At 43.0% G+C, this 23,285-nt stretch overlaps 1 protein-coding gene across 4 annotated transcripts in view; it reads right to left on the reverse strand.

Moving 5' to 3' along the window:
• ACSL4 (acyl-CoA synthetase long chain family member 4) overlaps window positions 1-23,285 on the reverse strand; it is a 68,294-nt gene that overhangs the window by 28,485 nt on the left and 16,524 nt on the right. Inside the window, exons 1-3 of one of the 4 annotated variants that reach the window (XM_073547648.1) lie at window positions 10,064-10,085; window positions 4,224-4,259; window positions 728-967 (exon numbers count right to left, since the gene is read on the reverse strand). In XM_073547648.1, coding sequence (XP_073403749.1) covers window positions 728-955 — 228 coding nt within the window. In that variant the 5' untranslated portion in view covers window positions 956-967; window positions 4,224-4,259; window positions 10,064-10,085. Of the gene's footprint in view, window positions 1-727; window positions 1,263-4,223; window positions 4,260-10,063; window positions 10,086-23,285 lie in introns of those variants that run through there. The other 3 variants (XM_073547649.1, XM_073547647.1, XM_073547645.1) reach the window with 3 other exon arrangements.

Raw genomic sequence — 23,285 nt, forward strand, 5'->3', positions numbered from 1 at the left:
GCAAAATTGAAGTGGGAAACATATGGCATGTTAAACAGCTGTGGCTCACTGTTAAAGGTTTCTGCCAGGGAAATTGTCAGTAGGGTCAAACCTGTCAACTCAGCTACATGAGCAAGTAGGTCATAGGAAGATGAATAAAATGATAGCCTGATATCTGCGATCCAATGTATTATTCCAGAGAAATCCACTTTTTCTTAATATGTAAATTATTTTTTAAGATCTATGGGCTGGACATGGATCTCCCGGAGAATCTGCCTCCAGAGATTATTTTAAGTGAAAGGGGGTGTCCAATGGTCAGATAAATTTAGATGGAAGGGTCTACGCAAACTGATGATTAATACTGTAGTGTCCTGTGTAGTTACGCAGTATGTGGACTGATTGATGTGAGCCAGATACTGTGCAGCTGGACTGGATGCACATGCAGTACGTTCACCCATGTTTTTGCACATGTGTGAATATGGGGTAACAATCCGCATTTACATACTTGTGCACATTTTTCATGACGAATCTGCACTGAAAATCCGCTACAACTCATGTATCATGTGGACTCTAAAACTCTCGAGTCATTACTAGAGATTACTAGTGAACCGATTAGCTAATTAGTCTAAAGTGAGCCAACGTTTAATCCCAAAATCTGCTGGTTTATCATGAACTGGACCCATCTTTATTCACTGCAGCCAGGAACAGCACTAAACCCATTAAAAGCAGACACGTTAGGAACGCTTACCTTCTTAAAAACTTTGCCGTTTGGTTGCTTCTCATTTTCCTCGCTCAGGATCTCCCTTGTACCGAGACAATCTTTCTGGGCAAATTTTGCCACTGCGTGTTGAAACAGTTTGTCCAAAGTGTCCGCTCCTGGAATGTCTATGGTGGCCAGAGAATCAAAGTGGCTAAGGGCTCGGTAGGGGCTTCCGATTTTCTCCGACACAGGCTTTGCTTTTATCCTTTTAGCCATAGCCTTTCTCTTCTTAGCGTTGGTGAGAAAATACCACGGTAAAAACGTAAGAGTGCTGTACACAAACATTAAAAGGTAGACAGGCAGCAAGACAAGAGTGCACACTTCTGCTTTAAGCTTCATGATGTTGGTATTAATATCTCATCCCGCCTCCAATCAATATTCTTTGGGTTCTTAAGGCAAATTTATAAAGCAGCGACGGTGATTGTTTACCCAAGGCAGCAGCAGCGCTAGATCACAAGTATTACTTATCACTCTGCAGCAATACTACTGTTTGTTAGTCTTTGGAAGCCAAGACTTGTGAGATCTGTGCAGCCAGCCAGAAAGCAGAAAAGAAGAGAGAGGATACGTTAGTCACACTGTAAGTGAAACCTCTCTGCCCATTAAACATTCAAGACAACGTGAAGGATGCCAACATAACCAGGCTGTCCGTCAAGGAGAGGGCATCTTCTGGTCCAAATCCTCCAACATATTGCTCAATCTCACGTGGAGAGCGCAAAAAGGACGCAAGCAGAAATGAGACATTTGAGCAAAAAAAAAGGTTAACATTCAGGAAGATAAACATTTATTCTTTTTGCTAAACATGTGTCGAAATTGGGAAAAAGTGCTTAACCCGTCTGGTGCTATGACTGTGCGCACAGGAATGTAGTCAACCCGTGTGAAATTCAACAGCACTTTGACATCGCACAGATTTCAGCATTTTATTCTCGAGCGTATTATGCTTTTTCTCCTAGAACATTCTAAGGATTTCATCTACATCCAGACGCTTTTACGCAGAGCGTACGAGCGGCACGATTACTGAGCTGTGAGCCATACGTGTTCTTCTCCCACCAGGGAAAGAATGGGTTAATGGGTGTTCTGGCATGTGCGCTAATCCTAAACAGGACGGCAGATGTATTTCCACCCCACAATATATAAACAAGTTCTGCCTCTTTTTCAACAGTGCCACGCTATTCACGTGCACACCTAAGCATCGCAACATAGATTTACTGTCCGGGAGGTAGGACTAAGCTGAAAGAGCAAAACAAAACTAAAAACCGGTTGCCAGACTCAATTACTTTATATAAAGGAGGACCAAACACTAAAAGCCATGTCGAGAGCTTCTAAAATGGCTTAAGTATCTTCATATCTTGCTCAAAAAAAGTGGGTTGTGCACAAGTTATTTAAAGGGGATGTCTAGGACTACGTTATTGACGACCTATTCTTAGAATAGGTAACCAATATCAGCTGGATACCTGGCGCCCCCAATAATGTGGTTGTTTCTAGCTCCTACAGCCTCAAAAAAGTGACGCGGCACAGAGCCCCGGGCGTGGCACAGAGCCCCGGCGTGGCACAGAACCCCGGTGCACTGTGTAGTGACTGCTCTCAGGTACTGCAGCTCAGCTCTTAAAGTGACACCAAGTATTTCTGCTGGATGCTGTTCATCTTATCACTGGACTACAGCACATTTGACTTTTTGGTAGAAATTATGTTGAATTTATTGAACTCATCCATGTCCTCTAACTTTAAAAAAATTGGTGTAAAACTGCTGACATTTTTGTACCAGATTTAAGACAGACTGAACCCTTCGTAAATGAGTCAGAGATGCTGGTGGTACTGCTCGCACCTGTAGAGAACACAGTCCTGGTTATGTTTGTTATCCCAGTACAGAAATAGAAAAGACATTACTACGAACACTGAAAATGACCAAAACACAACAACGCTTCCCAGCACAACGGTGTGACATGCACTGTGCGCACAAGAAAGAACAAACCCCCCAGTGTGAGAGGAGCCCCCATGGACAGACAGTGGAATAGTGGAAGCTTTAGGCTAAGTGCACACGTGGATTTTCCTCCTGCCGATTTTTCTGCGCAGATTTGAAGAAATCCGCAGGTCAAATGACCTGCATTTTTCCTGCGGATTTCTTCCTTTTTTCTTGCGGTTTTCCACTGCAGTTTTCCCTCTGCGGATTTGGAGAATAGAGCAGGTGGAAAACCGCACAAAAGAAGTGACATGCTGCATTTTTTGTACCGCGCGGAAAAAAAACGCAGAGTCTGCACAGCTTTTTTTTTTTTTTAATTGATTTACATTGTGCTGTAAATCACTTTGTGGATGCGCAACGTTTCTGCGCGGTAAAATCCGCTGCGGATCCGCAGGAAAAATGCATTGTGTGCACATGGCCTCATACCCAGCCTTTCCCTGATGTGCCAACACGGACATCACACCCGATAGAGGACAGAGGTATATAGGAAAGTGGTTACAATTTAACCAGACTTTAGCACACAAAAAAAAAATTAAAGTAAAAAGACAAGCATACAGCAACAATCTGCAATAAAGCTGTAGCGTATGAGATCCAACATGCCTACAAGCAGGTCATTACCAGAGGTGGTGGTAGGGGCACAATCTGAACTTATTAGGTACAGTCAGAATAAATGCATTGTATACCTTATTATGTTTTTGCGAGGCATACATGTGTTCACGGGTCAAGGTGAAATTTAACTTTGCAAAAATCATGGCAAATGATAATATTGTGAACAGTGTTTGATACAGAATACCCTGGTGAAGAATGGTTTCCTTTATAAGGGGGTTTGCATAAAGGAACCATAACTGGGGAGAAATCAGCCAATTGTCTACAGTGATCACATTTTGCCATTAGGCTTCTATTCTACGTGTAGTACCCAAATAATAAAAAAAATAGTGACCTGCCTTCTATACCTGTAAAGATACAGTAAGTGCGGAGCTTTATTTCTACTCTTCTATTGAAGAGCTGGAAGCAGACTTTACTTACCGCTGCTTGCATCCAGAGGAAAGCACAACTACCCCAACAGCATAAAAGTCCAGACACTTCCTAATCAGCCTCCAAAATAGATTTTATAGTGTTCGCTTTTAAGGAGAGGAGCGGGCAGCTGCCTGGCAGGATATCAGGAGTGGAAGAAGGGGACAGGGAGCCCGCTGCTCCTACTCCACCGGCAATGCCCGGCACACGCATCTATCTGCTTCCAGTGTGACCAGTTTACCCAGTAGGAGTGTTTTATGGATACATGAAAGGAGCACAAATATACGCTCCCATGTTGTGGGAACCCTTAATGGCAAAAACAGGAAAATCCTGCTACGTCACTCAGAACTACAAGGCATGGCAGATTTTACTTGCTTGACATTTTAAAGGAATTTACTCAAGAAAGGAACAGTCCCTGTAAGGACATGAGTATACCGCAGCTAAGTAACCAGGCGTCTTCTATAATAACATGCAACAATGGCCAAAACATGCAAAGGAGCGAGGTGTACTTACAGAGGGGTCTGCTCTGGACTCGTATTTTTCTGTAATCTGAAAAAGAAAAAAAAGTTTCAGACATTTATAGACACATTGCAAATATTTGGTTCAATATTAACCTGGAGGAATATAACCTGGAGGTTGACATAGTAATATTTACACCGCCAGGTCAAACAGTCCTGACAAAGCTCTACAAACACCGCGTATCGAAGGGTAAACTACGATCAGGTGACAGTAACCCTTCGCTATCGGGCAGGGACAGGTCAGTAGCATCTCACATGACATGCAATCGCCGCGTACTCCCCTAATAACCAGAGTCCATATAATCACCATGGAACGAAGAAATGGTGCGGGAACGTCACTGCGCAAGATGTGAGGGTGAAGCCGCGCAGTCACAATGTGGCCACATAGGAATGGTTTCTGCAGGTATCAGCGCACACATACAGCATGCTGCCATCAGTAATTACGTGACAAGTGCCACCATCACAAAAACAAGCCTGCAATAAACAACAACACTTTATACTTGACCTCTAAAATGTTTGTACAGAGGACGACTGTTGCAGAAACTGTTCTAATGGCAACAGATCCATCGTCTCCATTCAATCAGAAAAGACAGACATTTCTTCGGGAGGAAACCGTAAAAGGCTTTGTACTCCTCTACTCAACCTGGCTGACATTATTCCTACACACTGAAGGACACAGACAGAAGAGGCCGTTGTACAAGAGCATTATATGTAAAATACATCATCGTAATGCATCAGTCAGTCCACCTGTTCTGGAGGTGGAAATGGGCCCCTGGGTGGCTGCACAGGTTTCACCAATGATATGTAGGAGCAGGGGCGAACATATCAGGTCACCATAGACTACGCTGAAGATCTACTAAAGCACCACTCCAGCATTTTATTTTTTATTTTTTTTTATTTTCAGTGCTGGAGGGACACGAGCTCCCACCCGCAGGCTTAAGCTATTCCCGATGCTGCTCCAATCCCGCGGTGCCATTGTGTGACCACAACTTCTGACTGGCTGGAAGTCAGAGGTAAGTGTCACAAGCTCTTATGTGTAAAGCCCCCTTTACATTTAGCGATGCACCAGCGATCCCGACCATGATAGGACCCGGTCAGAATTGCTGTTGCATCGCTAAATGGTCGCTAGTGAGCTGCCAAACAGGCAGATCTCACTAGCGACGCAGCAGCGGTCGTTACTTACCTTTCAGACGGGGCGATGATAATGTCCTCCCGCCCACGTCCACGCGTCGCTCGTCGGCGCCAGCAGGAAGCCCAGCAGGAAGCCGCCGACGAGAAATGGACCTGGACAATCTTGCGCGATCAGCGATAACCAGCGGGGGACCCGGTCGGAGGTAAGTATCACATGTAGCGATATCGCTGCTGCGTCACAAAATCCGTGACGCTTTAACGATATTGCTAGCGATATCGCTTAGTGTGACGGGGCCTTAAGATGGCAGCTGGTGAGTCTAATACTAGGTAAAGGGAACTTACTTTAGTGGCACCACTCCAGCGCTGCAATAAGAATAAAATGCTGGAGTGGTGCTTTTAAGTACCAAATAAATCTAGCCACAATCACATAATGGGGACAGAGACATTTGGTGAGCACAAGATGAAGGACAAGCAGAGACAACAGATCAATGGCATCTGATAAGAATCAAGGCTGGGGTCAATGTGAGGCAAACAGAGGCCATGAAAACTGAGGCAAGAGGTCAAGCATCTCCTGAGTGGAGACATTCGGCACACAGCTTTGAGTAGACAATTTTTAAACAATAAACCTTGGACATATGGACCAAAGCCAAATCTGCCAGACTAAACTGCTTAGAGGATAAATTTCCTTCTTACAAGGATGGAGCTGAGAATGTGGAGCTTAAAAGGAACACTTGGAAGAAAAGACGCTGTGTGCAAGTCTGGGGGATGTACCTTTAGAAGCACCGAAGATCATAGCATCCCTGTGCCACGCACCGTCACGTACAGTCAGTATTTTTAGAGAATTAATCTAACTGGGCAGACTTCTCGGCTTTAAGAATGTGTTTGCTCCCATCACCGAGCTCAGCAGCTCGTGCAGATTAGTATCTCTCAGCATTTGGGGTCCACTTTACTTAAAGTGGAAACCCCCTCTAAGAGTTTTCTCATAAGTGGGCGAAACTGCAAAAAGCCTTTAAAACAAGCAACTTTGCATTTTACTCTTCATCTAAAATACCCACTATTCTCAATATCAAAAGGGATTTAAAAATTCTGTGTACGACCTATTGCCTGGGTTATTGGCCATCCCGCAGTCAGTGGGCTAGTTTCCTCTGTGCGTGCATTTGCAAGTCCTTTGCTATAGAGCTAGCAACACGGGAATACACATTTTGGGTCAGCAGCGCAACAATGCCGCCGGTCTAAACTGAATCATTCATCTCCAATAGGAAGTTGATAGGCAGAGGTGCAGCGCACTTCTCAAGATCAATTGTGTGAACCTTTGTATTTGACATGGAAAAAATTACATTTATATAGGTTACTGGTTACATTTAATTGATAATTTTGCTTTGTTTCTGTATGAACTCATTTTTAGGTCCCTTTATATGAAATTTGCAGCTAGATCCAAGTTTCAGGTTTGTTAGCTTATATACCAGCACAGCTTCTATCCTGCACACACACTTCCTATTCCTATAACCAGTTTTCTCTGTCCTTCGCAAGACTGTAGTTGGCTCTCTGTGCTGCAGATCTGTATACAACAACACCTCCTCCTTCATCCTGTCATCTCAGAAAAGAGGTGGAGAGCCGAGCGCACTGTCGGGTGCACGGAGCTTTAAAATTACTACCAGCAAGTATCCAACAAATGAGCAAAATACTCAATATGGTGAACATCAAGACGATATTTAAGAAAGTTTAAAAATCATAGTTTTCGGCAGCACATCTTCCTATGTAAATAGGATATGTGCTGCGGACGACAATTATGGTATGTTCTTCGTACACATAAAGATGGCATTCGCTCTCATTTTGTGTGCATAGAAGTGTGACCGCTCAGAGTGTAAACCACCACCAATCTGCTCGCATACAGCAGATTTACCCCGTGACAGCTGTTCATGGATATATACATCATGGAGCAAGTCTCAGTGTTGGAACGCTCCAACAGGGCTGATACTGACTAGCAAGCACGTACATGTAACAGCCAACTACTGCCAATCACTATTGAATGCCTTTGTCAGACAGCCACATTTAAGCACCACTAACTGAACTGGGCGTCCAGGATTCTCCGCTCTCCATCATTGCAGGGAGCCAATAGGTTTCAGTGACAGCTAGGGGCAATCTAAAAGCCCCTCTGTGCCTATCATGTTAACCCTCATGTGATGTCCAGACACAGGCTGGGAAAAATATACATCTTTAGCATCTCGGCAACTGTAAAAATTCTAACAAAAAGTTTATAAAAATTTACATTCCTATGGAAAAGGTTGAAAAAATTTTTTAAAAATGTTCTTGTGCCGAGAAAGTAATTAATGTGCCCCTGCTGTGTACTTTGTAATGGCTGTGTCTGACCGTACAGGGGACATGGTCTGATCATACCACAGCTCCTGAGCAGGGGAGGAAGGAAAAGAAAGCATACAGACAGGACAGCATAGGGTCACAAAAGATTCTGTGAGGCAAAGCATTGCTTAAAAACAGGCAGAAAAATGCTTTGCCTCACAAAGCATCAGCTTCAATCCCCTGCTGTTCTGTCTGTATCCTCTCTTTTCCTTCCTCCCCTGCCCAGGAGCTGTGGTATGATCAGACCATTTTTCTGCACTGTCAGACACAGCCATTACACAGTACACAGCAGGGGCACATTTATAAGATTCTCTAACCACAGGAACTTTTTTTTTTTTTTTTTTTTTTTTTTTTAACACCTCCAAATTGTAGAAATTATTCTTCAAAAGATCTACTGATTAAAAGGTTGATTAAAACTAACTTGGTTTGCGTGAAAACCCCTTTAAAGGAGGTTACATGACTAGTTTGTCATTTAAGGGCTCATTCACACGTGAGTTTTCACAGGTAGCACTCATATCTCAGACAGTCTATGGTGCTGCTCACAAGTTGATTTTTCACGGACAGAGTAGTCCACTCAAAATTGTGGAGACTCATTTGACCTTGATTGGATCACCATCAGCAATGTAAATCTATGTCTATAGGTCTGTAGTGGGAATTGCTTCCTGTTCTAACACAATCATTCACGCCATGATGCATGAGTGGAGCTGTAACAACAATGCTGGCCTGTACAGTCAGTATCATACATTTACACAATGAACATTTTATCTGATCCTTGTTCAAAGTGGTAAGGCTACGTTATGTACTAATAAAATAATCATGCCACCGTGACCTAGCACACATGGCAGCAGACGAGCCGTTCTGTACTTGCTTTACAGTAGTGCTGGAAATACGGTACATACTGTGACTGCCAGCAGGCACATACCCAATGTCTCCAGCTCTCAGCACAGACACTGGACTCAAAGAAAATGCCATTCTGTCCCGTACCCAAGGCGTCTCTGGCCGACTAATTGTATAACACTGCACATTAGGTTTGTGCCTTTATGGAAGTAAAACGTGTCCACACTGGCGCACCTTAATCCTATTGTGGTCTGCTGGCAATAATATTACGGCCTGACCAGTTATTGCCACGGTGTTCAGAATTTTACCAGAAAAAAAACAAGACATGCTGGACAATTTGTGATGGTGCCATGCAGAAGAGAAGCCAACAGAGCCTAAATGCAGTGGGGTTGCTCTGCGTTCAGAAAGGATTTTTTTAATTCATGTGTATGCAAGATTGTTACACCCTAAACACAGACCAATGTGTATCACCACAGTGATGCCACACGTGTATTGGCAGGATTATCACACAGGTGACATTAAGCCTCTAAAAGAGGCCCCATCACCAAGTCAAAAGTGGTCATTTGTGGTTATTTTATTCCCCATGCTCTTAGTATTCAGGGGGGGGTGTTTTTTGTACACATTATACAGGTTCCAGAGCTATGGGCCTTTTTTAATTTGTACTGATTTTTATGGATGGGGCGATGCTCCCAGGGTAATAATGCAAAGCAGTCTGAAGCCTCATCCTTGCAAGCAAACCATAGCAAATTATCACTAAATAAAATGGTCCTCATCTCTGAAACCATATGGCAGATTTGGAGAAACAAAACAAAAAAAAAACAACTGAATACTCCGGGGAGCATCAGAAATTAAAAGAAAACAAAAACCTGCCCACTTTTAAACCTGGTGACAGGTTGTGTTAATACTTTGCGAATAAGTTAGGATTGTAAGAAATCACCAAAATTACAGAGACAGACCGGTTCTAAAAATGACTTTACTATGGCCAAACCTGATTCTTATAACTGAACCTGTGTGTTGTAATCTGTTGTACTACAACCATCAGCAAGCCTACGCAAGCATGGAGCTTGTAAATCATTAGGCAAGAAAGCAGTATGCCACCTCTTCCTATAGGAATTACAGTAGATGTTCCCCTCCTTACTTATATATGAGGAGACAGAAACTGAAGAGACACGTGGGCCGCCACAGAGATACGGGCTGCCGGTGTTACTCGCCAAACGTGCACTCTGAGGTCTCCCCACTCACCAGGTCCTAGGGGAGGACAATATAGTCCACTCGTGACCACTTACAGGAGGGCTCAATCTCAGGATGATTTATGGCAGCCAGAACTTTGTAGCAAAACAAAAAGTCACAACACAAGGTTACACAGTAAAGTCCTTCTCATTGTATCCCTGAACATCCAGAACACATCTCCTCTGCTCCATAGGAAAAGAAAGGCAATCACGGAAGAGTCGGAAACATGAATCCCAAAGAGCTACACGTACGGACCGACCGTTCAGAACATCTACTCACACTGCCTGGTATGTGATGTCTCAGCCTGAAAGTGAGCAGACTCTGCAATGAAGAGACTTATAAGGAATGGAGGGCCGCCCACAAGTGAGTGACTTCAGGGAAAATCTTTAAAGAAACACTACCCCAACTAAGTGAAAGGCCAATAACGAGAAAGACGTGAAGGAAGTGACTCACTGATAAGCAGAGCTTTACTCCATCACAGTGACGTCAGTGGCAGAAGAGAACAAGGATGAGCAGTTACAAAATATGTACACGGGTTCTGAGACGCTCAGGCTCTTCCCCCAATAGCAGGACTGTCTACAGAGCACTATTACGACTTGACAGGAACGATATATATCTTTGTACCATGTTAGCCAGTAGATAGAAGAATATTCAGATTTGAGAGTCCTCAGTGGTTGATACCTTTTAATGGCTAACTGAAAAGATGGTAACAAAGTGCTAACTTTCGAGACTAATCCAAATAAATATATGGAATGAAGGATAGGGGATGACACTTACCAGTTATGGAAAGTGGACACTCAGGCCAACTCATTTAGAGCTAAAATTTAAAAGGATATGCAAGTGTCACATGAAAGGCTTCAATACAGGAATTTGCAAAGTACATTTGCCATAATAGTGAAAAATGTAAAACAATCCTCAAGTTACAGGAAATACTCAGCTATGTACAAGAAAAAGAAAAAACACAGCGATGGTGATCAAAATGACAGACGGTAGGGGTAGGCATTCATACACGCACACCTCCTATAAACGGCCATAATTATGGTCTGATATTCTAATGGGATGTTCTTCTGGAAAGAGGAAGGTTTTGAAACTATATTGTACATCAAGTTATTGAATAACATTGGTCCAAGTACAATACAATTTTTTTTTCCATTTATTTATTTATTTTTTTTACTGGATTGCACTCGCCCAACTTACATGCAAAGGTGAGCAAACTAAGTATGTACCCACAATCCATAACTGCTGCGGGGGTTTACATTTATGCACCGTCAAACCTGAAGCAGCCAGCTGTGACAGCATAGTGGATTTCTAGATATCTTATGTCCAATATGCATTCACAGTCGCCAGCGGATCACCCGCAGACAGACATGAGGCGTGCCTCACGACCGCAGCATGTTAATTTCTCTTACGGAGATGCTAGTCACCATAGGTATGGCGATTCAGAAGAAAGGGAAGAAGCATTGGAGAGAAAGAGATGGGACACAAAGTGCAGGGAACAAGAGAGGAGATGAGCTGGTGTGACAAGGACAAGTAACAGCAAGCAGCGGAGCAGCACAGGGGAAAGGAAAAACACTGGCACTTAGCAGCATCCATTCATCACCACTATTACCAACACTCCCAATATGACTATACCACTAATATATATACACACACACATATATATATATATATATATATATATACACACACACACACACATATATATATATATATATATATTTTCCCGATGCAAACTAGAATACAAACATAACTAGTTCCGTACAGTTTAATCACAGACTGTATGCTGGAATGGACAAGATGTCCTAAAGGTAATCAACCATTCATTTACTTGTGAAATGACTCAGAGGTATGATGCCCGTGTATACTGGCAATACTCTCGGGTGGTCTTTACATGTATAGCTGCTAGAGGGGGGGGGGTCTGTCAGCAACTAACTCAAGATTTTCATAACCGCAGGTAAGTGCCACACAGGTTAAGGCAGAAGATTTAGAATACTTTTTGCCACAATCATCCTAAAATGACATTGGAGAATAATTATGGAGAGATGAATGGCTTAGTTATAGATGCAACAATTTATTGGCCCAGGATTAAATGACTACTTAGGGTGGCATATGCTTCCAATTATGAAATTAGACCAAATGTAATTCACTTTTCCATAAACCACTATACATACGCTGCTGCACGGCCTGCTATTGGAAAGATGAAGCATGACTATATCAAATGGCTTCAATGTGACTTCCAGAATGCTTAAAATAGTCCCAAACAGCACCAGTTTAGAGGGTAAATACCTATTTTATATACAGTGAGACTAGAAAGTTTGTGAACCCTTCAAAATATTCCATATTTCTATATAAATATGACCGAAAGTAGAATCAGAATTTTTACAAGACTTAAATACAAATAAAGAAAACCAAAGCAAAACCAGTCAAAAATATTAGATTGGTCTTTTTTAGTGAGGAATATGTTCATGTCACAGGTTTGAGTGATAATCCTAAAAGGATCATGTAATTTTAACAGAAAATTTGAAGGTAAAAATTAGAGTGAATGGGATGACAATCAAGTGAACAGGTGACTTGTTTTATTTAAAGAACAAGGATCGATCAAAATCTGATCTTCACCACACATCTGTCGAAGTACATAATGACACGAACAAAAAGACTTGGTAAAAACCTCAATAAAAAAATGGCAAACTGGTTGATGGTCTTCAGCCTGCAAAGTTGCAAAGTGACAAAACCGGCTCCAAATACTTTGAATTCCACCAATTTACAGTCAGTTTATGTATGGATGATCGACCAATAAAGGTCACTCCAAGAGCAAGGCATATAACATTCCACAAAGGAACACAAGGTAACCTTTAAGCAATTAAAGGTCTCTCGCCTAAAGTGATATTGACTATTACTTAGTGAAGAATGTGGCTCACAAAGTCAAAATGTTTGGAAACTAGAGTGTCACCAATCTTCATTAGAAGTTTAAGGGTGAGTGCACACAGTGCAGCTTTGCAGGTAAATCCGCAGGTAAAATGACCTGCATTTTGCCCTTGCGTTTTCACACCTGTACAATGGAACAGGTGGCAAACCGCTGCGGAATCCGAAGAATTGACATGCTACAGATTTAAAACAGTGGAAAAATCCGCAGCATGTGCACTGCCGTTTTTAAAAGCCATTAGCTAACATAGTACTGTACATTGCTTGCGGACCCGCAGCAAAATCCGCACCGTGTACACACACGCGCTAAAAGTCTGGTTTTGTTTTTATCCTGTGCTTATTCTTCTGCTTAACTTCTTAACATTAGTTACATACTGTGCGATTGTACTTTGGTAGGCAGTTTCATAGTAAGGGTATTAAAATAAGTAAAAAAAAATATAGATATTAAAAATCTAAATATTTATTGGCCAGGGCACCTAAGCATTTAAGGAATGGACACATAGAAACTTAAGCCTGCTACATTCTTGAAAGGTGAATACTTTTTCAAACTGTTATTAGCGTTGGCAAAGCTCTGACCTACAGGATAAACGCTTTGACCGGGTTCTTTAGACAGAAAGTATGTCTTTTTGGTTTTCAAGATACACAGTAATCAAAAAAATGTAACCCCATATCTGTTAAGTGGAACTCATTACTGTATGGCATCCCAGCCTCTGTTCACAGTATACGTTGGGAACTTTTCTTGATATATAAACTTTGTGCAATGTGAACATCTGAGCTCACAAGCCAAGTTTTATTTAGAAATATAAAATGATAAACAATTTCTTTAGAGTAGAAAAAACTTGAATGTATTCCTTTATAACTTTCCACTAGCCGCTTTCATTGAGCCATCAGCATAGGCCAAGTTAGGCAATACATTTATTTTGGCCAATTAGCTCAACCCTCAAACTCTCTTTTGGAGGCTTGCAGTACCCGAGTCAGTGAATGTGGTTGTAATTTAGTGCTCATAGCTTGTAGTACATGCTTTCTTCCAGAAACCTATTGGCTTACTTTTTAGCAGAAAAAGATGCCTAAATTTTGGCTTGGCACTTTTTTGGTGCAGTATTGCACCCCCTTTTCCAGTAAACCAGACCCTTTGCTCAAGAAACCTTTTTCATAGGCCACCTATTCCGAACAAGTGCCAACTATCCTTGGGTGTGCACGCTTATTACTTTGATCACCTAGTCAAGAGAGCCAAGTAATAAAATTAGAGAAGTCCTTGATTATGAAAAGTTTTTTTGTGTCCAGATGAACAGGAAGTGTGAAAGCATGAAACCACTGGAAAGTACAAGAACGGATATGATTTGGTCCATGATCTGTGAAATACCTGCATCACTTATACCATTATAAAAAGTACGTTGAGAACATTTGTGGGCTGCCCCGGGATCCGATAGGTGAGTAACTACCACACTCCAATGTGTAATGCCCAATCACCCCTATATAGTCATACTGTGCCACTTGGCAATGAAACCAAAGGATTGCAGCCCAACTAAGTTATGCTTTACAAAAATAGCTTAGGTAAAGATAAGACTGAGTGCAGGACCCCTCTACCTCCCAACGCCCCCCAAGGACTGCCAAACTCTTGACTCTTAGGCTGTGTGCACACGCTGCGGATTCATCCGCGCGGATTTTGTAAAATCCGCAGGTGAAACCACAGGTCAAAAGACCTGCGGTTTTACCTGCGGATTGCTCTGCGGTTTGGCCCTGCGGTTTTTCAATTTTTCAATGGAGGAGATGGCAAACCGCAGGAGAATCCGCAGAAAGAATTGACATGTCAATTCTTTCTGCGGATTGAAAACCGCAGATAATCCGCGCGGAAAATTCCGCACCGTCTGCACTGCGGTTTTTGATTCCCATAGGGAATCATTGTCCTGTACACCGCAGCAAAAACTGCTGCGGGTCTGCAGCGGCCAAAACCGCTGCGGAACCGCAGCAAAATCCGCAGCGTGTGCACACAGCCTTATTTGCTGTGGAGGAGAGCACGGTATATTTGTCATAGCTGGTCGTTTCACAATCAGTTTTATTAGTCAAAGGGCAGTGGGAGAAAAAGGAGGTAATCGGTCATAGCTTACCAGATCAACACACCACAAACTAGAGTAACCTTTCATATTGGCCTCAGTGACATAGCGACATGAAGTCATGGATTAATATGCTTACTGCTAGGAAATGTGTAAAACTAATAGACAAATTGTGATACAAGAGGAAAAAAAAAAAAAAAAATCACCACCACCACCATCCTGATATCCTAGAGGCAAGGCTGGCATTACGGTTCTGCGAAGATAGTTATTGCAATATCAATACTACAGCACATTACTGGGTGTTTACATAGTTTCATCCTACTAATAAAAGCTACATCGTAACATTGATCAAAGTCTGACAATCACTTATACGCCAGCCTAAGCTACAGCTGCAGTGTGCACCCCTGACAAAGCTGCATTTGCCAGCAGCGATACGCATGTGAAACGCAACCTGCAGGACCCAGGTTCACAACTCTCTGGTATTTTTTGTCACGTGTTCTCTGAGCTTTATTTAATTTTGGTCTTCCACACTAATACATTTCATTTTACTTTCCATAATGCACTTTATATAGGCTTGGTACACTGTATTGTTTGGGGTGGGGGCACACTTGTACCATTTAAAATAGTGCCAATATAGTATAGGTGGCATGAGGGACACTCAATTTCAATATTTGTTGCTGTCTTTTAAAAAAAAAAGAAAATTAAAAGTGCGGAGACACTGCCTCTTTCGCCATATGGCACCTCCCTGTACCTGCCATCTCCCTCACAAAGGTCTGGCACAGTATGTCGGTATTGGGTTTGGTCTTTGGTTCTGGTACCTGTTTTATGTGCAGAGTTTTGTTCTGGTCAGGTATCTGCACTAGTGTTGAGTAAAAAGGTTTAGCCGCCATGTTAATATTTCTGGGCCACAAGAACACTGCAAACGTTTCCTCTGTGGCATCCCAGGCACCTCTTCTGATTAGTAGGCCTTTGTGATGCCATGTTGCAACACAATGATGTGGGGCCCTACTAATCAGAAGTGGTGCCAGGGATGGCAAAGGGGGTTGGATGTTTGAGTGCGCTGACCCAGCAGTCAAAAAGTACCGATGTGACTGCTGTGTCAGGGTGATTTTTGCTCAACTCTGATCTGTATGCGTATTATATGTTGGCCAAGCAGAATAACTTAACCCTTTCTTTGTGGGTCATGCCTCTGGAGAGATGTCTCTGGCATGGGTGGCAGAAGAGTGGCTGGAGATGGCTGTCAGTGGCTGCTGAGGGGAGGACTTGGGTGACAACCGGTTGAGGCGCTTTTCTTGTGCCCATGGAGGAAACAGGTTCAGCAAGTTTCTAGGTTACAACTAGAAGCAGTTTATAGAGCACAGGGTGGCACCAGTCTATGAAACCTACATAGGAGAACAGGGCATCTTGTCTGGAGCCTGGAGATTGCATTATTACCATTATTTACTGTTGGTAAAACAAATATATAGTGTTTGATAATCTCTTTAAGTGCACAGATTCAGAAAGCAATGACAATTCTAGTTAGAGCATAGGGTACACAGAAATATTAGTTGGGATAGCGGTGACAGTGGCTGTAGGGCAGCATTCAGATGTTATACAAAAATCATAGACTCTCTCTTTTACAAAGTGAGACATCTCAGACATAGTCAGCAGCTTCCATTCTCAATGACCTGCAGTAACCTTTGTGGAGCTGGCAGACAGGATGCATGTGATCCTCCCCGCAGCACTAACATACATAGTATGTCAGCACCGCATCATCCAGAAGGAGGTGCCATATATACCAGGCGGAAAGGAAACTTCTCATGGAGGAGGAGGAAGTACAGAGAGGGAAGCCATGTATGCCCCTTGCCCAAATCTGAATACTTTATATCAAATTCTAAAATCAATGTTATGGCAGATCATAAAGGTATACTGATATAAAACCAATAGACTATACAAACTATTACATTAAGCGCTCGTGGTGGCTTATTTTTTACTCTGCAAATTGAGGCCATTACATTTTCTTTTTAATCACATACAAAATCCTTATATGAATTTTACAGAAAATCACAAGGTAAAAGTTTACGCCGATTAATCATACTGCATAATGCCAGAACCAACAAAAATATTTATAGTGCACCTGGTATAGAGTAGTTTTCTAATGGTCACAAGAAGCAATAACTCGGGTAGCTGATGAAATATCCAAATATATGGAGGAAAAAAAAAATACTAAATTAAATAAAGATTTTACACAGCTCGTTTGTGGGTTTTTGTTTTTTTTAAATCTGGTCCCTAATGGGATTGTCTGGCACTTGCATATTAATGACCCATCCATAGAATAGTTTATCAATACGATCAGGAAGTTGGTCAGAGAGGGTCTGACACCCCCACCGACCTGCAGATATCTACTTCAGTGGCGGCTGAGTGAGAGCAATGTAAGGCCAGGTTCACATAGCGTTATAGCAGTCCATTCAAGATTCAAGGCATGCGTTAGACGGAATGCGCCAACGCTACTTCATTTTTGGATCGCGTTAGCGCAGTTTCTCCATCTGCACTAGCTGTGACAGACCCTCGAACGCTGCACACCACGTCTGAGGGTGGGTCACAGCATGACGGCACATCACTAATGCATGCCGATTTTGACATGCATAAGCGATGCGCCACGTTATGGCAGCGTTAACGGATGCATTACATCGCGCTAATGTCGCGGTGTAATGCAATCTGTTAAACGGACTGCCATAACGTTATGTGAACCTGTCCTTAGGAGAGAAGCACCACTGCTCCATACATTGCTTAGTAGCCTCTGCAGACTACTGCTGTTTCTCTATTACACATAGTTCATCCATATGTATGGTAATTTCCTGACCATGCTAACATTTGTGAATTTATAATTTTTTAAAAAAATAAAATCTAGAAAAATGAACAAATGGCAAACCCAAACTCTCATTTTTATTAGATAAAGGTTATGCCCACAAACAGGGGGAGGGGCTGGTTGTGGAATGTGCCAGATCTTTTAGCAGTTTATGAGATCCACAAATTTAAGGATATCTTCACCCCTGGAGGTCTCAGGCGGTAGATATTGTGGTCATGTTTCCTACTGCGATTTTATCTTTCAATAGAAATGAAACATGGCATGGATAGCATCCTCCACTGGACCTACATTAAGTTGGAGGGGCTAGAACAGCCTTACGATGAAGTGTTTGAATGAGTTATGTTCGCAGCTTTGCTACAACGCCAAAAATATACATAAATATTGGAACGATGCAAAACCCAATATTCACCACTGACCAATGGCTCAGGGAAGTCCATGCTTTGAACAGAGGAAGCTTTTGCCTCGAAAGGGCACTTCACCTTTGACTATATGATTTCTAGGCTAGGTGTCAGGTTCTCAAAGCAGCTCTCCATTTGTAACTACATGGTCACTGCAGGAGGCCCCACATTAATGGAGGTTTCAGGGGCATCTCTCTCTCTCAATTCCCCAGTTACAATTAATCCCAAATATTCAATGTGAGGATATGTCCCCCCTCTGGAGAGGTCTTTATGCATTTTAATTTTTCTTTACAATACACTGGTTTAGCAATAAATACATTTTAGTGATTGTGCTTCATTAAATGATAGCCTGCCTGGCGATCAGCCTATAGCTTTACAAATGGCTTCTCTTAGCTAAAATCTAAACCATGCTACTTAAAATACATGGATGCCCCAAGCTTGTTTGAACAGAACTCACTCTCTATTTTGGCTAATAGAGGGGGCACCCTTGATGACAACAGTCAATCTGTAAAAGCACAAAATGGTCTGTCTCAGACTTTTGCACTAAGGATCAGTCATCAATAACAGGTCCTTCTACCTCTGAGCTGTTACCAGGTCTGAAGTACAAAATGTATGAAGCTGTAATGTTCAGAATTTGCACACTGAACTTTTGGCAGCTGCAGGTCCTCTTAACAGTGGATTGTTGGCGGTGTTGGACCCCTTACAATCTGATATTGATTACAGTAGATCATGAATATCGCAATCCTGGACAAGCCTTTAATATGCATTACTGAAAAATGATCAAGTTATCTTTGTGTAGATGGCAAAGGACTCTTGCAAAAAGTCATGCAATACAATGTCACTATGGAGGTCCGAAAGTCTATAAAATATGAATATAGCATAGTAAAATGAAACGGAGGGAACTTCCAGCGCCACATAAGTGCAATCCTCTCTACAATGATTAGAAATCAGTGAGAAGTGTGTACACAGATAGGACGCTGCCAACTCAAACTGCTGGCATAAAGTTAGTTATGAATCTGACTGCCACAGATTAAAGGGATATTCTCCAAAATAACAATGTGATCTTATAAAGTACACTTTAGATTGTGAGCCCCATCGGGGACAGTGCTGATAATGTGTGTATAGCGCTGCGGAATATGTTAGCGCTATATAAAAATAAAGATGATTATTATTTATTAATTACACTTGTTAGGATCAATATAATTCATTTAAAAAATCTACCGTTTTGTAGAAATCATCCCCCCGCTCCAGTTGCCATTGGCTCCATCTTGCTGGAGGTCCAGCACTCCTGGTTAATCACGTGCAGTCACTCCCAGCTTACACCTTGCCCCCACAACTCTACCTCCACTACTGTTGCTTTTACACACACACTACTTAATACTGTATGCACAGTACAGTATAGTCCAGGCCAAAGAGTATAAAATAGGTGGCACTCCGTGATGCAGTAAAACAATCCTTTCTTTATCCAATGCAAGTAGTACATGGATGCAGGGGAGCAGGTGCAGCGAAGGACGAAAGGCAGGGGAGATGAGCTCTGCAGAAAACCAGCACAAAAATATAAAAACTCAGGTAGCAATACTAACATAAGTGCCAGGGAAAAAGAAAAGCTGGGAGAATTGTATGGAGAAGCATACACTGCACAGAAGACTATAATCAATTCTACACTTAGGTTAGATCAAATTATATAGCAAATATCTGTGGTGGATGCAGCCAAGACCCCAACTCAGTGGTGGGTATACTCACTAATATAAGAGTGGGATGAAGAGGTCTGCATGGGAAGCAGGGCACTGCTGGGAAATGTAGTTTTAGCGGTGTAAGAATTGGACCCCAGACCCCTCATTCAGCTATGTGAAGCTGGATGTACAGAGGGGCAGATAAAGATGAAAGACTATAAAAAAGGTACAAAAGTAACGTTAAGCTGGGCTTAGTCTGCATAATAATAAGCATGCAGTTACAGTGAGGGAAATAAGTATTTGATCCCTTGCTGATTTTGTAAGTCTGCTCACCGACAAAGACATGAACAGTCTATAATTTTACGGGTAGATTTTAATATTGAGATAAAATATCAAAAATAAAATCCAGAAAATCACATTGTATAAGTTATATAAATTTGCATTTTACAGTGAGAAATATGTATTTGATCCCCTACAAACCATTAAGAGTTCTGGCTCCTACAGACCAGTTAGACACTCCTCATCAACTCGTTACCTGAATTAAAGACAGCTGTCTTACATAGTCACCTTTATAAAAGACTCCTGTCCACAGAATCAGTCAGACTAACCTCTACAACATGGGCAAGACCAAAGAGCTTTATAATGATGTCAGGGACAAGATCATAGACCTGCACCAAGCTGGAATGGGCTACAAAATGATAAGTATGACTCTGGGTGAGAAGGAGACAACTGTTGGTGCAATAGTAAGAAAATGGATACAAAATGACTGTAAATCGACATTTATCTGGGGCACCATGCAAAGTCTCACCTCATGGGGTATCCTTGATCATGAGGATGGGGAGAAATCTGCCTAAGGGTATGTGCACACACTGCAGATTCACCTGCGGGTTTTTTCCCGCGGAACCCCAGGTAAAACCGCAGGTAAAGTGACCTGCAGTTTTGCCCTGCGGTTTCACACCTCTACTATGTTAAAGGTGTGAAACCGCAGCAGAATCCGCAGAAACAATTGACATGCTGCGGAAAAAAAACCCCGCAGCTTTTCCGCAGGTAAAAAACCCGCAGCGTGAGCACTGCGGTTTTGAAAACCCATAGGCTAACATGGTAAAGTACCATGTCTGCGGAACTGCTGCAGTTCCAAAACCACAGCGTGTGCACATGGCCTAAGACCATGTGCTCAAGCTGCGTTTTTTTACCTGCGGAAAAGCTGCGTTTTTTTTTTCCTGCAGCATGTCAATTGTTTCTGCGGATTCTGCTGCGGTTTGCCACCTATTCCATTGTCCAGGTGGCAAACCGCAGGTCACTACCTGCGGTGCCGCAGGAAAAAACCTGCAGGTGAATCTGCAGTGTGTGCACATACCCTAAAACTACACAGGGTGAACATTTTAATGATCTCAAGGCAGCTGGGACCACAGTCACCAAGAAAACCATTGGTATCACATTATGCTGTAAAAGTTTAAAATTCTGCAGTGGCTGCAAGGTCCCCTGCTCAAGAAGGCACATGTGCAGGCCCACCTAAAGTTTGTCAATGAACACCTGGATGATTCTGTCAGTGATTAGGAGAAGGTGCTGTGGTCTGAGGAGACAAAATTTGAGCTCTTTGGCTTCAACTCAACTCGCTGTGTTTGGAGGTAAAGAAATACTGCCTATGACCCAAAGAACACTGTCCACACTCAAGCATGGAGGTGGAAACATTATGTTTTGGGGGCGTTTCTCTGTGAACGGCACAAGACTACTTCACCGCATCAATGGGAGAATGGATGGAGGCATGTACTGTAAAATCCTGAGTGACAACCTCCATCAGGACGTTAAAAATGGGTCGTGGCTGGGTCTTCCAGCAAGACAATGACCCAAAACATACAGCCAAGGCAAAAAAGGAGTGGCTCAAAAAGCACATCAAAGGTCATGGAGTGGCCTAGCCAGTCTCAAATCTTAATTACTGTATTTTTCCGACCATAAGACGCACTTTTTTCCCCAAAAATTTTTTGGGGAAAGTAGGGGGTGCGTCTTATAGTCACAATACACGGTACTAACCTTCTGGCTGGTGCGCTGGTGGCAGTGGGCGGCGCTGTGCGGTGCGGTGGTGGCAGCGGGCTGTTCTCCGATGCAGGGGCGGCGGCTCCGCCGGCACTTCTTCGCAGCCCGGAGGCCTCCGCACTTCCCTTGCTGGCCGCAGCCATGTTGCGGTGGCCTCCGGGAGCATGGACGCCGGGGAGATGGCCGCCGTCCGGGGACGGCGCATGCGCGGCTTCAAATCTCGTCCCGAGATCTCGGGGGACTAGATTCAAATCTCGGCAACGAGATCTCGTCCCCTGAGATCTCGGGACGAGATCTGAAGCCGCGCATGCGCCGCCCCCGGACCGGCGGCCTTCTCCCCGGCGTCCATGCTACCGGAGGCCACCGCAACATGGCGGCGGCCAGCAAGGGAAGTGCGGGGGCCTCCGGGCTGCGAAGAAATGCCGGCGGAGCCGCCGCCCCTGCACCGGAGCACAGCCCACTGCCACCATCGCAGAGCCCACCTGCCCCAGCCCAGCTGCCCCTACCCCTGCCCCAGCTGCCCCTACCCCAGCCGCCCCTACCCCAGCCCAGAGCCGCCACCGCACGAGCCTGGACCACTGAGTGACCCCTGTGACTACTTCTCCACCTGTGCCGGATCCCTTCCCAGGTAAGCTGAATTCGAACTGTAAGACGGACCCCCATTTGACACTTTTTTCCCCTATTTTCCTTCTGAAAATTGGGGTGCGTCTTATGGTCCGGTGCGTCTTATAGTCCGAAAAATACGGTATTTAGAGATGATCTGCAAAGAGGAGTGGACCAAAATGCCTCCTGACATGTACATAAATCAACTACAAAAAACTTCTCACTGCTGTGCTTGCCAACAAGGGTTTTGCCACCAAGTATTAAGTCTTGTTTGTCCGAGGGATTAAATACTTATTTCTCACTGCAAAATGCAAATAAATGTATATAATTTATACAATGTGATTTTCTGGATTTTATTTTTGATATTCTCTCTCTCAATGTTAAAATTAACCTACCCTTAAAATTATAGACTGTTCATGTCTTTGTCAGTGGGCAAACTTACAAAATCAGCAAGGAATCAGATACTTATTTCCTTCACTGTACCCAGTGAAAAAACAATGAAATGTGGGAAAAACTTTACAGACTGTCAATCTAAAGTAACAATCAGGGTCGTTATGTAATTTTACAGCCCTAGGGACGCTAGGCGGCCCCTCCACCTCCTGATGCATTGTTTGCATGGGTATCTATTTTGGACATGGGCTGCACATTAATAGAGAATTCCAATGACAGCTGCTTTTTATCTGGGAAGATGGCCAGAGCTCACACCACACTCACTATCAAATGTTATAGGAATGTTTATAAACTGATCAGAATGAGGAGATATCACTGCACCTCAGCATAGCGCTGCCCTCCAGGATTCACTTCATCACACTTGTTATAGTACCCATCGTTTTATGTTTTATGATATAAAAAGTTCCGTGGCATGTGAAAACAACTCACAAGGAACGTGTCTCGTATGCCAGCTGCTCTTACCAAACGCTTCTTTGAAACGCAGGAATTCTAACCTTTAGTACTTGAGGATGGTATGCA

The sequence above is a fragment of the Dendrobates tinctorius genome, unplaced genomic scaffold (assembly GCF_039654945.1).
Source record: "Dendrobates tinctorius isolate UK_male_01 unplaced genomic scaffold, ASM3965494v1 ptg000154l, whole genome shotgun sequence".
Taxonomy (NCBI): domain Eukaryota; kingdom Metazoa; phylum Chordata; class Amphibia; order Anura; family Dendrobatidae; genus Dendrobates; species Dendrobates tinctorius.